The following is a 14,747-nucleotide window of genomic DNA, read 5'->3' as shown; positions in this document are numbered from 1 at the left end:
AAAATAAAAAATGGAGAGAGACAGATAGGAAGAAGTGGGCTCCACGGACGCGTACCGGCCCCATCTTTTTCTCATCCTAATTTTAGCTTCCTAAACTTCTCGCCTTTCCTTTTTTCCTTTTTCATAACCCTTTTCTTTATTTTTATTTTCTCTTTAATTATTATTATTATTATTATTATACTTACTTTCTTCTTTTCTATTTTTTTTTTTCCTTTTCCCATTTTCCGGTGATCATTATTTTTCATTTCTGCTTTCTTTTGACTTCATCTTATTCATCTTCTTCATCTTCTTCCTCCTTTGCCGCTTCTTCACGGTATGCTTCTCTTCTCCTTCCTCATCTCTCTTGTTTTTCTTTTAATTCTATAGACTTTGTTGCTTTAATGATTAATCTGCATCGTTTGTTTGAATACTGTGAGTTCATTCGAGCTTCTACCTAGGTGCTTTTGTTTCTATTGATTTTTTATGTTTTGTATTTGATTTCTTCGATGCGCTGTGTCATTCGTATCTCCCGCTCTGCAAGAGGTGTGTGATTTGGCGTTCTGAATGCTTTTTGCTATTTTTCTTTCCTTAATTGGTGTCATTCAATTGGACTATATATGATGATGTTGAATTTTGCCTTTTATTGTGCTGTCATTCAATTGGACTGTGAGTTGTTTCGAGCTTCTTTATTTTTCTTTCCTTTCTGGAATCTGACTGCTGTAGGCGGGATGGAACGTGGAAGCGGTTAATTACTATCTCTGTTTTCTCGTTATTGGAAACAGAAGAGGTTTTTCCGATGTGCGGACTAGCCGTTGACGTTAATTATTTTCCAGGTTTGATCGGCTGTATGTTTTACTGCTAAGTATTTATATGATTGAAACGTAAGGTTTACAAACTTTTTACAAATCATCTTCTGTCGCATCCTTTCCGGGTACCGGAAGTATTACAACGTCTTGGGGAAACAAATTGGTATAGCAGAAATACTTTGAAGGTTTATATTGATCAATTCAAAAAGTTAGGTTGCATTCCCGAACAAACCTATCATCTCATAGATCGAATAAAAGTCGCTGCTATTGAGCTCAAAATGGACAAAATTCTGAAGAACTAGCTTGTTTTTTTTTTTTTAAAATAACTTATTTTTAATGTACTGGGAGATTCAAATCTCAATCCTCTTGGTTGAAGGTAGACATATTATGCCAGTCGAACTAGGTTCATTTTGGCATTAAACTTAGATCTTTAGTGTATGCCATGCCAAATCGTGTAACTCTTGTATACTGGTAGATATACGTATTATGGAATATACCATATTTATAATTGGGACCAATTAACTATTGCTCAGATGGATCTATTTGCTAGAATGGGAAATATTGGGATTGTTGTTTTTAGTCTAATGATATATATGTGTCGTTAAGAAAAAGTAAAATGGTATTTATGGAGAATATTAGTGATGTTAAACCACAAGAATTTGTGAACAAAAAGATCACATTTGGTAATGAATGTTGATAGAACTACTTTATGAATCTATTTCTTGTTGTCATATAAGGCTTTGCTTTAACTTTACAATGAATGTTGATTAAAAGATGCAACCAACCATTTCTTTTATGATGTAACCCAAGCACTGGCAGTAGCTATAATTGTGACTAATGTTCATTAGTATGTCACGTTTGCAAGTGAAAAATCTTTTTGCTTTCATGTCTAGTTGATGTGAAGTGCTTTCTTTGTTACTGGTTTGTCCACCTGAACTGTACGGTAATGCCAAATTCAATTTCAAAATCCTTCACCTATTTTTTTTTTCTTTTGTATTTTAGCTTAGTGCATTTTATTCAGGAGCAATTGAGGAAAGCTGAATCGCTGCAGTCCCTAATTAATTGATCAAATATGAGAAATTTAATATTCTACTTTAAAGCACCTCGTAATGAAATGATAAAATATTGTCATAGCACTGGACAAAAAGAATATCAAGCACTGTTTTCACTTTCATTCTTTGACCTTTGATTTGAATGTGTCATGATGATTGTTAATGGTTTGTGAATCTGCTTCTACTTGTTCACTGATTTATCATTAGCACGAATACATTTTGCTTATGACTGTGGTTTCCTAAAGTTTCTGTCTTCTTAACTTTGCAAAACAGGATTTAAAATTTAACAATTTTGGGTGCTTTGTGCTTTTTATGGTTTCAGTTCAGCTACAGTTATCCTCTAGCACTATTTGTTAACTCCGTTCAATGGATGATGTGAAATTAGCTGATCATACATCTCCACAATCCTCGTTAATCTCCCAAGATGGTAGTCACTCTCTTGATGAAAATCCAAACCACCTAGTTAACAATGGAATTATGGGTCCAAGCCAAGTTCTCTTAAATTCTGTTGCTAATGGAAAACTTGAAGGTAAAATTGAACTCTCTCCAAGCCCAGTTGATGGAACTGTGCGATCTGAGAGTCCACATCAAATGTCTGAAAATTCTGTATTGTCAGCCATAGAAGATGCTCCTAGTGATGTAAATTTGAGGCAAGATGAACGGATTACATCCAATAATTCAGGTCTGAGTTCAACAGTTCCAGATGATAGATTAGACGAACACAATCGAAATACCTTGATGGAAGACCCCAGAACTCAGTCAGTTGAAGATATGCCTGAGAAACGTCATGAAGAACAATCTACAGTCCACAGTAATTCTGCCAATGATGTCATTATGCCATCTGTTTCCTCTTCAGTTGAGGATACACCTGAGAAACATCCTCAGGAACAATCCTCAGTCCATAGGGACTCTGCTGCTATCAATGAGGTCATGATGCCATCTATTTTCTCTTCAGTTGAGGATATTCCTGAGAAACTTTCTCAGGAACAATCTCCAGTCCATAATGACTCTGCTGCCATCAATGACGACATTATGCCATCTGTTCTCTCTTCTGAGTCAATGGTTATAAAGAATGAGAATGTTGTACAATTAGATGGGCTTGCAGAGGGTGAGAGAATTTCGGGTGGAAAAACTGGATCTGTTGATTCTAAAGATGTGAAGCAAAGTGAGATAAACAGAGGCCTCATTGATACAACTGCGCCATTTGAATCAGTTAAAGAAGCTGTTTCAAAGTTTGGTGGGATTGTTGATTGGAAAGCTCATCGAATCCAAACAGTTGAGGTATAACTTGCTACGCTACTATTGTAATCTTTTCGCAGTTTAAATGTTGTGGCACCCTTTAGATGCATTGGGGTGGGGTTCTATTCTTAATATTGTTGACTGAACGTATTTAATGACTGTGTGTTTTTTTGCTTGACTATCATAGAAAGGGTATGAATATGCTTGTCATAGTTTGTACCCATAGGAGCAAAGACAATTTTTTTTTTTTTTTCCTTCTGGGTACCCATAGGAGCAAACACAGAGTGTTTCTCATTGGTTATTGGCATATTGTATACAGTATCTAATGAAGCTACTCGGTGCTGGTAATAATAGTATACCTCGAAAATGGAAAATGCAATATCTGTGGACATGCTACTTAAGGAGCTTAGTTGTGATTAGGCACGATGGTGGTAATTTGAGGATTGAGTTTAAACTGTGAAGTGAAGTGATTTCATGATGCTCGTGACATAATGTGTCCCACCATTTCACAATTATCTTTCCACTATTCAACTTGATTGTGCATGATTGGGTTTAATTCCCGCTACTTGTTGAATTTAAGTAATCAAATTGATTCAATCCCCAACATCCAGTGGTTCTTCATGTCTCCGAATAGATTCAAATGATTTTTCTAATATAGCTAATAGTTATATCTTTTAAATGTTGTAGAGACGCAAACTTGTGGAGCAAGAACTCGAGAAATTACACGAGGAGATTCCTGAATACAGGAGACTGTCAGAAACTGCTGAAGATGAGAAAAAGAAAGTTCTAAAGGAACTGGATAGCACTAAGCGGCTGATAGAGGAACTAAAGCTTAACCTAGAGAGGGCACAAACAGAAGAGCATCAGGCAAGGCAAGACTCTGAGCTCGCGAAACTCAGGGTTGAAGAGATGGAGCAAGGCATTGCCGAAGAGTCTAGTGTAGCTGCCAAGGCACAGCTTGAGGTTGCTAAAGCTAGGCACATAGCTGCAGTTTCAGAGCTTAAATCTGTCAAAGAGGAGTTGGAATCACTTTGCAAAGAGTTTGCCTCTTTGGTCATAGAAAAGAATGCAGCAATAGCTAAAGCTGAAGATGCTGTTGCAGCATCCAAGGAAGTTGAGAAGGCAGTGGAAGATCTAACTATTGAGCTTATGGCCAACAAGGAGTCTTTAGAGTCTGCACATGCTACTCATTTGGAGGCAGAGGAGCAAAGAATAGGTGCCGCTATGGCCAGAGAGCAAGATTCTCTTAACTGGGAGAAAGAGTTGAAGCAGGCCGAAGAGGAGCTTCAGAGTCTTAATCAGAAAATTTTGTCAGCAAAGGATCTGAAATCAAAACTGGACACTGCCTCAAATTTGCTAATAGATTTAAAAGCTGAATTAGCAGCTTATATGGAATCAAAACTGGAAGAGGAGCCTGATAATCAGGATGGTCACACAAAAAGTGAGGGAGAGGAACCTGAGAAGAAAACACATACAGATATACAAGCAGCTGTTGCTTCAGCGAAACAGGAACTTGAGGAAGTAAAACTCAATATTGAGAAAGCAACTTCTGAAATAAACTGTCTGAAGGTGGCTGCAACATCGTTAAGAACAGAGCTTGAAAGAGAGAAATCTGCTCTAGCCACATTGAAGCAAAGAGAAGGAATGGCATCAATAGCAGTTGCATCTCTTGAAGCTGAAGTGGAAAGAACTAGGTCAGAAATAGCTTTAGTTCAAATGAAGGAAAAAGAGGCCAGGGAAATGATGGTGGAGCTTCCTAAACAATTACAGCAAGCTGCACAAGAAGCTGATCAGGCCAAATCAGTGGCTCAAGTGGCTCGAGAGGAGCTACGCAAAACAAGAGAGGAAGCAGAGCAAGCAAAAGCTGGAGCAAGTACTATGGAGAGTAGATTGCTTGCAGCTCGGAAAGAGATTGAGGCTGCAAAGGCTTCAGAAAGATTGGCGTTGGCAGCAATCAAGGCATTACAAGAGAGCGAATCAGCAAGAGATGCCAACAATGCAGACTCTCCAGCAGGAGTTACACTCTCACTAGAGGAGTACTATGAGCTTAGCAAGTGTGCTCATGAGGCAGAGGAACAAGCCAACGTCAGAGTGGCAGCTGCACTGTCTCAAATTCAGGTAGCCAAGGAATCCGAGTCAAGAAGCGTCGAAAAACTTGAAGAAGTAACCCAGGAGATGGCTACCAGAAAGGAAGCACTAAAAATTGCCATGGAGAGGGCTGAGAAAGCCAAGGAAGGAAAGTTGGGTGTAGAACAAGAGTTACGAAAATGGAGAGCCGAGCACGAACAACGAAGGAAGGCTGGTGACACTAGCATTGGATTAATGAACCCGATTCGCAGTCCAAGGGCGAGTTTCGAGGGGAAGAACGAACCATCAGATTTAGTCAGTGCATCTGAGGCCACAGGTACTGATCCCTCAATTTCAACAAGCCCCAAGGGAAATATGCAAAGAAGCTTTACAACATTGGATTCGTTCTCAGAAGCAAAAGCACCAAAGAAAAAGAAGAGGTCATTTTTTCCTCGAATTCTCATGTTTCTGGCCAGAAAAAAGACTCAACCAAACAAGACATCCTAAATCGTTTCGTTTGGGAGTACACATTTCTTATTTACACTGTCGATATTTTCACCTTCTCCTTTCAAGTTGGTTTTTGCTGATGGAGATTATAATCAATCGATGAGTTGGAAGAAATACGTGATTGTACATGATGGTGGTTAATATATATTTTTTTTATTGTACGATAAAAAGGGTGTTCGTGCGTCCATTAAAAAACGTTGTCGTGCACTGCCGATGGGATTGAAAGATGTAATCAGTTTCTACGTTTTGATTCTTGGATGATGAGGCTGTTCTCGTATCATTGTCGTGTATAATGAATGTATAGGCTTGAAAAAGAAAAAGAGCTACAAGTTCTGCGAGTTTTAAAAAAATGTGAAGTTTAGATATCTTTGGTCCTTAAACTCCGAGTATTAAATCTTTATCGACACATTAGCAATAAATCTACAATTTCATGAATTTGATATCAACATGTAAACAATATACATTTTAACTTGTTTGAAAAATATAAAATGTTTATTTATTAATTTAAATCTTTATTTTTGTTAAATTACGGTCCTTCACATTTTAAATTCTATCAAACTATCAAAATTACAAATTTAATCTTTGAACTTTCAAATTTATCAAACATTTATAATACAAAATTTAAAGTTTAAAAATTTATTTCGGACATAACTCTCAAAACTTATCATTGAGCCCAAAAAAAAGGACTATTTTTATCAGCAGATTCTTTGAGAAGTGAAAGAAAAAGGCAACCAAGCCTGCACAAGGAATAGAAATTGAGGTCGAGATACTTGATTCCGTAATAACTGATAAAAAAAAATCTACCACGAGTCATCAAGGAACTTGAAATAGAATACAATTACAAATACATTTAGAGAACTCACTCATTAATAGATGTTTAGAACTACCTAAGGCATCTATTATAATGTTTAGAACTTACATGCCACTTTAGAAAGGTGGCTAATTGCATCAGATAATGCAACAAAAACCAATAGCAGATTATATTCTGGAACTGAATCTCAGCCTCTTAGCCTGCTAGATAAGCTAAATGAACTAACTTTCATGGGCGTCGCAATCACCAATGGAGCTTCGGGCGAATCGGTCACTGCAAATTTTTCATGCATAAAACGACTGTCAACAATGGAGTCATCTTTAAGAACAATCTTGTAACAGTAACAGCTCTTTAGGCCCTCTTGATGGCGGTAGCAGTCATGTGTCCCGTTTTTCACTTGTTGGAAGTTCCATATGACACTGAATTTGCCCACCGTCGCAACCAAATGCCGCTCCTGCTTCCCGTCCTCGGTGACCTATAATAATCATAATGGAAATGTAAAATTTGTACAACAGATTATTTGAAGACTACTAAACGATAACCGCAAGAAACTTAACAGATGAGTTGCGATAATAAAACACAAGACAAGATCAAACAATAAGTTAACATAGTCTGATTGTAGGACCAGATATGGAAGGAATTTATGTACAAATGCTAATTGTAATCTGCATGTTCAGCATAAATTTTGTCTGGACATGTACTACATGCATATGCTTTTAAATTATAAAGCAAGATCTAGTCAATTAAATGCCTTCTCTTTGCACTATGAGCAGTCATAACTTTTCAGCTTCAATAATACTCGATCTTAACGCCATCTCAAGATAAACTTTGGAGGGTTCCAATTCCGCTAGATTAGTTAACCAACTCAATACAAATTGCTATTGAATCTATGACTATTAAAATTATGAAATGTTAGTTTTTTTTTTTTTTTTTTTTGAAAGGAAACATATGAAATGTTAGTTTAAGTGGCTTTATCTTCTTTACTTCCAAGGCAGATTTACTAGCTCAAGGAGCATGGTATATATTATGTATGACAACATTGCATGAACAAAGAAGAAAAGGATAGAGAACCTATTGATCTGGCAGAACAAACAAGACAAAAGGTTATAGACAAGAAAATGAATGGTAGAAAACAACAAGCAGAGAAAACAGGTGACACATTATTGTTTTTGCAGCTGACAATAAAAAAACAAAGGAAAAGGTTATAGACAAGAAAACGAAACGCACTAAAAACAAGCAAAGAAAAGGGGTGAAATATGATTGGTTATTGCACTTGCAGCGGATAATAAAAAGAAGATAATAATCATATAAGACGAAACATGTATATCTAAGCAATAACAATACAGTGGCTCATATACTTGCACCAACTGCCCACGCTATACCCTCACTCAAATGTAGATGTCAGCCGAACATCAAATTAAAAATTGAATAAGCATTTCCCAAAATGCAGCATTACGTTCAAACAAAACTAAATTCACCCATCAAAATTAGCAAATATGCTCATGCCTTCATCCTAGATCAAGAAACGTTCAATCTTCTAACCCTGCGGCTCATTGATTTGAAATTTCAAAGGCACAGCCAAATGTAGAAAAAAAGTTCCCAAAAGAATAAAAAGACCTATGAAAGTTATAAAATCATCATTATAAAAAAGCTACAACATCCTATAAGAAGGCATGTGATGCATATAAGTCACGTAACTTAGAGTGAGTTAGAGCAACGATAACTTTCAGAATATTTCTGATAAATTGAGAACACAAGAAACAAACATACCCATGAGAATTGAGCATTTCGAAACTTATTGTCTACTCCAGCCAAATGTGAATCCAGAGGTGTCAGTTTCAACAATCTTGGAGCTGAAATCCTATTCCCCATTCGACCAGAAAATCCAGTCTTCATCTTCCCGTCCTTATCAGTAAAGAGAGTGCAAATAAGAATTAGATAGGAATCTGTTGTTCCCAAAATCCACCTACCGTCATAGGTAACATCTACATGTGTAATAGGTGAACCAAGGCCTGGGAAAGCTGTTTTTGCTTGTCTCATTGAATTGATAGAATACAGCCTGATTTTTCCATCAAGCGACCCAACAACAATTGAGCCGTCGCCAGTGGTTGCAAAGCACTGGAAATTAGTGCCTCTAGAAAACTGATGCCCTTGTGCCCAATTTAAGACAGGAGTGCTAGAAGTAGCAAGATTTTGAACCATTCCTTTCCTATCTCGCATATCCCATCTGCAAAGCCTGTTGTCATCCAAACCCAAAAATGTTGAGCCTGAAGGATCCAACTGAGCCCCTTTAGAGTCATTAGTAATATCTCTCATTGAAATATCAACCCCATCCTTCCCAAACTTCCATTCAGTAACAACTTTCCCTGTTTCAATGTCAAGCTGATGAAGTCCAGAAGTATGAGGCCTCCCCTCATTCATTGGACTCATCAAAAGCATATTGGTCTCAGCCTTCATAAGAAGAGCCTTCTTCGGCGTTGAGTAGGCGAAAGACGAACCACTTCCACGAGGACCCCGATTTCCATGATCGATATTCACATACATACCCTTCCCCTGAATTCCATGAGAGAAGTTCTTGACGACCTGAATTCCTGAATCACCGACCAAGAAACTGTTGTCTAATGCTCCTAAAGCTAAACTCTTAATCCCACCATCTGCAGCTTCCTCAAACTCCTCCATTAAATCGTTTGCCCTGACAGGCGTAGCCGAATTTGGACTTTTTGAGAAATTTTCTTCTGCATCTTCCCACATTGAATCATCCGCCACTTCAGGGTTCGCCCAACCGATAAAATCCTTCCCATAAACCTTTAATTTGTTTTCCTCCGTAGCCTCAAATCCATATGTATTCTCAAATAAACACCCCTTGAATTTTTCCACAAAAATCTTATAATCTTCATCGCTGAAAAATTTTAACGCCCAGACACCCTGCGCAACAAAGTCCACTCGCCGCTGGTCTCCGAATGTTTTCAATTGCATTTCTGACGATACTCTCACTCTAATTTTCGATCCAACTCTCAAAAACCACCAAGAGTTATCTTTCCCTTCTTCCTCCTCCTCCTCCTCCTCATCTTCCTCCTCCTCGTCATCATTTCCACCCTTATCAATTCTGCAAGACTTGAGAAAAGAGTAAGTAGTGAGTTTTTCGGAGGTAATCCATTTCGCTTTAGGAGTGTTGCCATTAATATGGAGGTAAAGCTTCACAGCGTTCTTCAGGGTTGGCTTCTGAGACGATCCGTACTTGAGCTTAAGAGCCCTGAGTTTCGCCTCTACTTCATCCACTGAAGATGGCGTTTTCGGGCGTCGCTCTGAAGATCTTTGGTGCTCTTCTTCAACATCCTCGTATTTCTCCTCCTCTTCTTCATTAGTTACCTCGTTCTCATCTTCACGATCGGAATCTGACAGTTCCAGACCCTCGCGACTTTGAGATGCTCCCATTATCAAAGCCTTCGAGTTTGAATTAACGGAAATGGAGATCGGATAAAATGGAGGATGATGCAGAATCGAGAGGACAGATGGAGACAGAAATGAGGAGGCGCCAATTTCGAAATTTGAAAATCTGGAGCGTTTCGGTCTGTTCTGTAGTGACCCCTTTTTAGTTTTTAGGGTTCTTTCACAAAGACCCCGAAACCGGTCATTTGTTACCGCCAATATCCGGTTGCCTTTCTCTTGCAACTGATTGGACTCTTATGTCAAGTTCGGAACTGATATGTGGGCCTTTTTTATTTATTGGGCTTTCTTTTGGGCTCAGATCGTGGGCCCATATTCTGTACACGGCGTTAATAGTGTTGTGGTGAACGAAGTGTCTTGTTCACGGTTTTCAGAAGTTGAGAGATTTCAACTAACAAGACCACATTTGTAAAAGGTGTATCGTAGTAAATGGAAGGTAATTTAGAAAAGTTGATCCATTTTTTATGTTAATTAGTGTTTACTGGAGTTTTACATTCATACTGAACAGGTGGACTCCAATTGAAAATCCATAATCAAGTATTATAATCTGAATGACAAGTTTGTGATTAAGTGAATTGCGTCTGAAAATTATATCGTATCGTTATCGCTACCATTATGGTTATGGTTATGATTACCATTATTGTTACAGTTTTAGGAAAAAACTTTGAATTTTGACATATTTACTGTTACCGTTACCATTTGACTCTCAAATATAAAGGTAATCATAACGACAACAGTAAATTTGAAAGATGTTTAATTTTAGATTAAATGCGATCAAAAGCAATTTAATTACATTTGTGATTGAGGCTCATTACGATTGATCTATCAATAGAATTCGATTACGACTACACCAATATTCATTATGAATTGGTAAACATAACCTAAATATTAAAAGGTCGAAATAACAAATTTGTAACCATAACAAAAATGTTAGTGCATTAAAGAAAATAATAAAATTGATCTTTTAATTAACAAGAGTAATTATGGAAAGACAATAATACTCCTAATCATAAAAAACATCCTTCCTAAAAACTCCAACCTTCAAAAATAATAAAATTAGAAACGGTGGACTAGGGATGGAAACAGTTTGATTTGGTTCGATTTGATGGTAAAATCGAATCAAATCGAATTGTCTAAATGTGAAACCGAACCGCATATAGGTTTCAAATTCGGTTTTGATATTTTTGAAAAATCTATGTTATATATATATTTTTAATTAAAAACAGTTCGATTCGATTCGATTTGATTTTTAGAAACGATTCGGTTTTTGCGATTTACATAGAGTGGACCAACATTTTTTTCAAAAATCTTAATGCCCCAACACAAATACATTATTCTATACCTTATAGAATATCACTCATATGCAAATTTATACCCATTAGACCTATATAACACACAAACCAAGAATCCTAGTTATATTAGATGGTAATCATTCACACATTACCCAATCAAACGCATTAAACAACATAAAACCTCCCAAATGAATCAACAATCAAAAAGAGGGGAAAAAATCCACTCCCAAACTTTCGTCATTTCATTTCAAGTGTTCGTCCCTTACCAAATATACCTTTTCCGACTTCTTCCCCTTCTAATCTGTGCAACCAAAGTGCTTCCCCTTTTCATTCTAAACTATCCAACAAATGATGCAATTAAAAGACCAATAAAATAAGCCTTCCGTCCATCCATCGTAATAAAACATGGAATCTTACCCACAGAGTCAGAAATCTTGTTGGTTTTATTCACGGCTACAAAATTAAGCTTTAATGTCGGTTTAAAATGGACATTATAGGGGTACAATGTCGGTTGAAAAACGACATTGAAGATCATATTATAAAACGTCTTCAATGTTTGTTCGCTTTAATGTCAGTTTTAAACCGATATTATAGATGGCCAAGATTTCAATACTAATTATCTTCAATGTCAGTTTTCAACGAACATTGAATACTCTCTTCAATGCGATTTTTCACTTATTTTTTGTCGTTATTAACCGATATTAATGTCTGTCATCGTTTATATATATATTACTCACTCACGTACAAATCAATAATCTTTCTTTTTTTAATCTATACATATACAAAATTAAATCTTAATTGTTTTTATATATTAAGCTATCAACAGACACAAAAATTTAAATCTTAATATTGCTCACAAGGTATGAATACAAACTTGAATTTATAATATTCCCATGAACTAGAAGAAAGGAGGAAAAAAAAAAAAAAACTAACAATCTCTTCAATCAAGCTGCTAACTCATTCCACTAAAAACTAATCGAATTGCTTGAAAGACAATACTTTCCAAGTAAGGTTTGAGCTGCTCTCCTCTGCCATAACTACCAGCTCCACTATCAAAACCCGACCTTCCATCAGGACCTTAAGAAATTTTTAGGTATGACACAACAATCAACAATAGAGTTGAGAAAAATTATGGTAAATATCATGATTTGCAAGAGTGGGAAAATAATAATTTCAAAATATAAATCCAGAACTTCAAAATTTGTAAACAAACTTGCGACTTTATTTTTTATCTTATCAAGAAGTATAAGAAGTCGAAATCAACTCATAAAAATTTGAACACTGCAATAAGATGATCAATATGTAAAAAGGAAAAAAACAAGCCTCACATGATTGAATTGACAATTCCAAACTAGGATTTAGATCAAAATCATTATAAATCAAGCTTTCTCAAATAGATATATTTGTGTACCTTCCATTCAAAGTCCTAATAAATCAATAAATGATCCTATTAATTATTTTTTAATATCTCATCCCAGGCATCAAACCAAAACAGAAAACGTTTGATGTAATTGACCTAAAGACAATTAATTGGTCAAAAACACACTCATGCATAAAAATCAATGTTGTTGTATGGTGTGAAAAAACTTATTGTACACTTATGGAATTGCAACATTTCCATTACACCAACATGATCCAATGCATAACCAAAAAGATCATATCTCTACCAAATAAAGACATTCAGTACCTCATTAAAAGACTCAGTTTGATATTAGATATGTGTGTGTGAAATAAAACTTAGAAATGACTTTGCACCTGATTATTACAAGCTCCAATGAAAAGTTTTCCATTGCTTCCACCTTCAATATACAATTATAGAAAAGTTAGAAAGTTAGCAAAGATAAGGACCTTCAATATTGAAGAAGAATTATAGAAAGACAACATAAACAAATGGAAAACTAAGACCAATAACCAACTGGTAATCACTGGCAAGTAAAACCAAAGTGAAAAAAGCATACATTATACATATCACATAGACAAGGATTCTTAACAGCCCTGATGCACCAACATATAACATCAATTCATTGAACAAGAAAAAGGAAAAGGGAGCAGCAGGACTATAATAATCTCATTTGAACACAAGCTCCATCACTTTCTCTTGGACAGTCTAAAGTCCAGATTAAATTTCCTTACGATTGTTGATAAAAAAAAAAAGAATTAATTAAAACACGCGTACACAATTATGAAACTAAACAACCATGCAACAATTAAAATCATTCTTAACTTAATTCAAAAACTCATTGACGGATATTAATATTGCTAATCCAATATTCAACAATGTAGACAGTTTTAAGAAGTAAACAGTCCATTGTACTGTAGAAAGTAGAACATGTATCTTCTATAGAAAATAAAAGTAGCCAAACAAAGAAAAGAAGAAGAGAATTGGACAAACAAAGCTAAAGAACTTCCAATTTTGAAGAAGTAAACAATCCAAACAGTTGCAGAAACAAAATCTTTAAGAACTTTCGATTCACAAAGAAAAAAGGAAGAGAGTTACAGAGAATTGGACAAACAAAGCTAAAGCTTCACTCTGTGTAAAGAGATTATAGATTCATCTTAAGAATTTACTTACAATATGTCCAATTCAAAGCCCTAGCTTCTGAAGATAAACAAGTATCATCCAAATCACCGGTACCCTATTATGATAAGAAAGGTAAGGATGAGAAAGACAAGCTTAAAGACAACCTTAAAACTCCAACTCGAGCACCCTGTATTAGACTGGAACCATTACAAATATATTCCAAAGTTTAGAAATCAAAGGCCATAAAAACAAGCAACATGGACAAGGAATGGAAATGTATAATAACAAATTTTCATTATTGTATTATAGTCAGCAGGGTAACCTCCTTCCATTTATGACATCATCAATGCAAAGTTAACCCCTCCCTACAAGCCAAGAAAATAAATTCTCAATCTCCCAATACAAACAGGGAGGAAGAGGAAAAATCCATACTGTTCATGACAGTTCTTTTTTTTTTTCCTTCAAAATTTTCTCTTTTTTCTATAAGACCAGATATCAATTGAATATATGAGTTAACAGGAGTATCATTTGCAAATGGAATAAGTGACTGTGTGTACCCAACCTATAGCAAAAAAACTTCTGTAACACTTCTTGCAAGAACTATATGTAAAAAATCTAATGATAAGAGTAAGTATGTTCATTGTTCAAAACATCTCACGGTCCAAAAACTTTGAGAAATGTGATTAAATAAATAACTATTGGATTTAGTGTCATAAATCTCATGTATCTTGTAGTTTGTAAATACAAATCATATATTTAATAAAATAAGAGTTATTTTATTAACATTAAGACTACATTGATTACCAATAAACTAAAATCCAAGGTTATTTAATGTAATTTAAAACGATTAATTTGACTTAGTTGTAGTTATGAGCGATTTGTGAAGGGTCGACTCACGATTGATTGGTTATATCCATGGACACATGAATATATTAGCAGTGCGAAGAGTGCAGTTATCGGTCTTTAATGGAGTGACCGGTAGTTAATGAATATTGATTAATTTAATTAAATAGTTTAATTAGTCAA

At 35.7% G+C, this 14,747-nt stretch overlaps 2 protein-coding genes across 3 annotated transcripts; one reads left to right on the top strand and one right to left on the bottom strand.

Annotated features, from left to right (window-relative positions):
• Positions 1-238: 238 nt before the first annotated feature.
• LOC120085678 (protein WEAK CHLOROPLAST MOVEMENT UNDER BLUE LIGHT 1-like) lies at positions 239-6,030 on the top strand. Of its 2 annotated transcripts, XM_039041814.1 has the most exons (4): positions 265-313; positions 703-812; positions 2,160-3,118; positions 3,764-6,030. In XM_039041814.1, exons 3-4 carry the CDS (start codon positions 2,204-2,206, stop codon positions 5,648-5,650), a joined length of 2,802 nt encoding a protein of 933 aa, XP_038897742.1. In that variant the 5' UTR covers positions 265-313; positions 703-812; positions 2,160-2,203; the 3' UTR covers positions 5,651-6,030. The 2 variants fall into 2 exon arrangements, with proteins under 2 accessions (XP_038897741.1, XP_038897742.1); XM_039041813.1 differs by lacking the exon at positions 703-812 and having other exon boundaries at positions 239-313.
• Positions 6,031-6,432: 402 nt separating this feature from the next.
• On the bottom strand, positions 6,433-10,072 carry LOC120085051 (protein CYPRO4). The gene is made up of 2 exons (XM_039040889.1): positions 8,232-10,072; positions 6,433-6,936 (listed from the first exon to the last, which is right to left on the bottom strand). Exons 1-2 carry the CDS (start codon positions 9,894-9,896, stop codon positions 6,649-6,651), a joined length of 1,953 nt encoding a protein of 650 aa, XP_038896817.1. The 5' UTR covers positions 9,897-10,072; the 3' UTR covers positions 6,433-6,648.
• Between the last annotated feature and the right edge of the window lie 4,675 nt (positions 10,073-14,747).

The sequence above is a fragment of the Benincasa hispida genome, chromosome 9, assembly GCF_009727055.1.
Source record: "Benincasa hispida cultivar B227 chromosome 9, ASM972705v1, whole genome shotgun sequence".
NCBI classification, from domain to species: Eukaryota; Viridiplantae; Streptophyta; class Magnoliopsida; order Cucurbitales; family Cucurbitaceae; genus Benincasa; species Benincasa hispida.
This window is presented reverse-complemented; position numbering and strand designations above follow the sequence as displayed.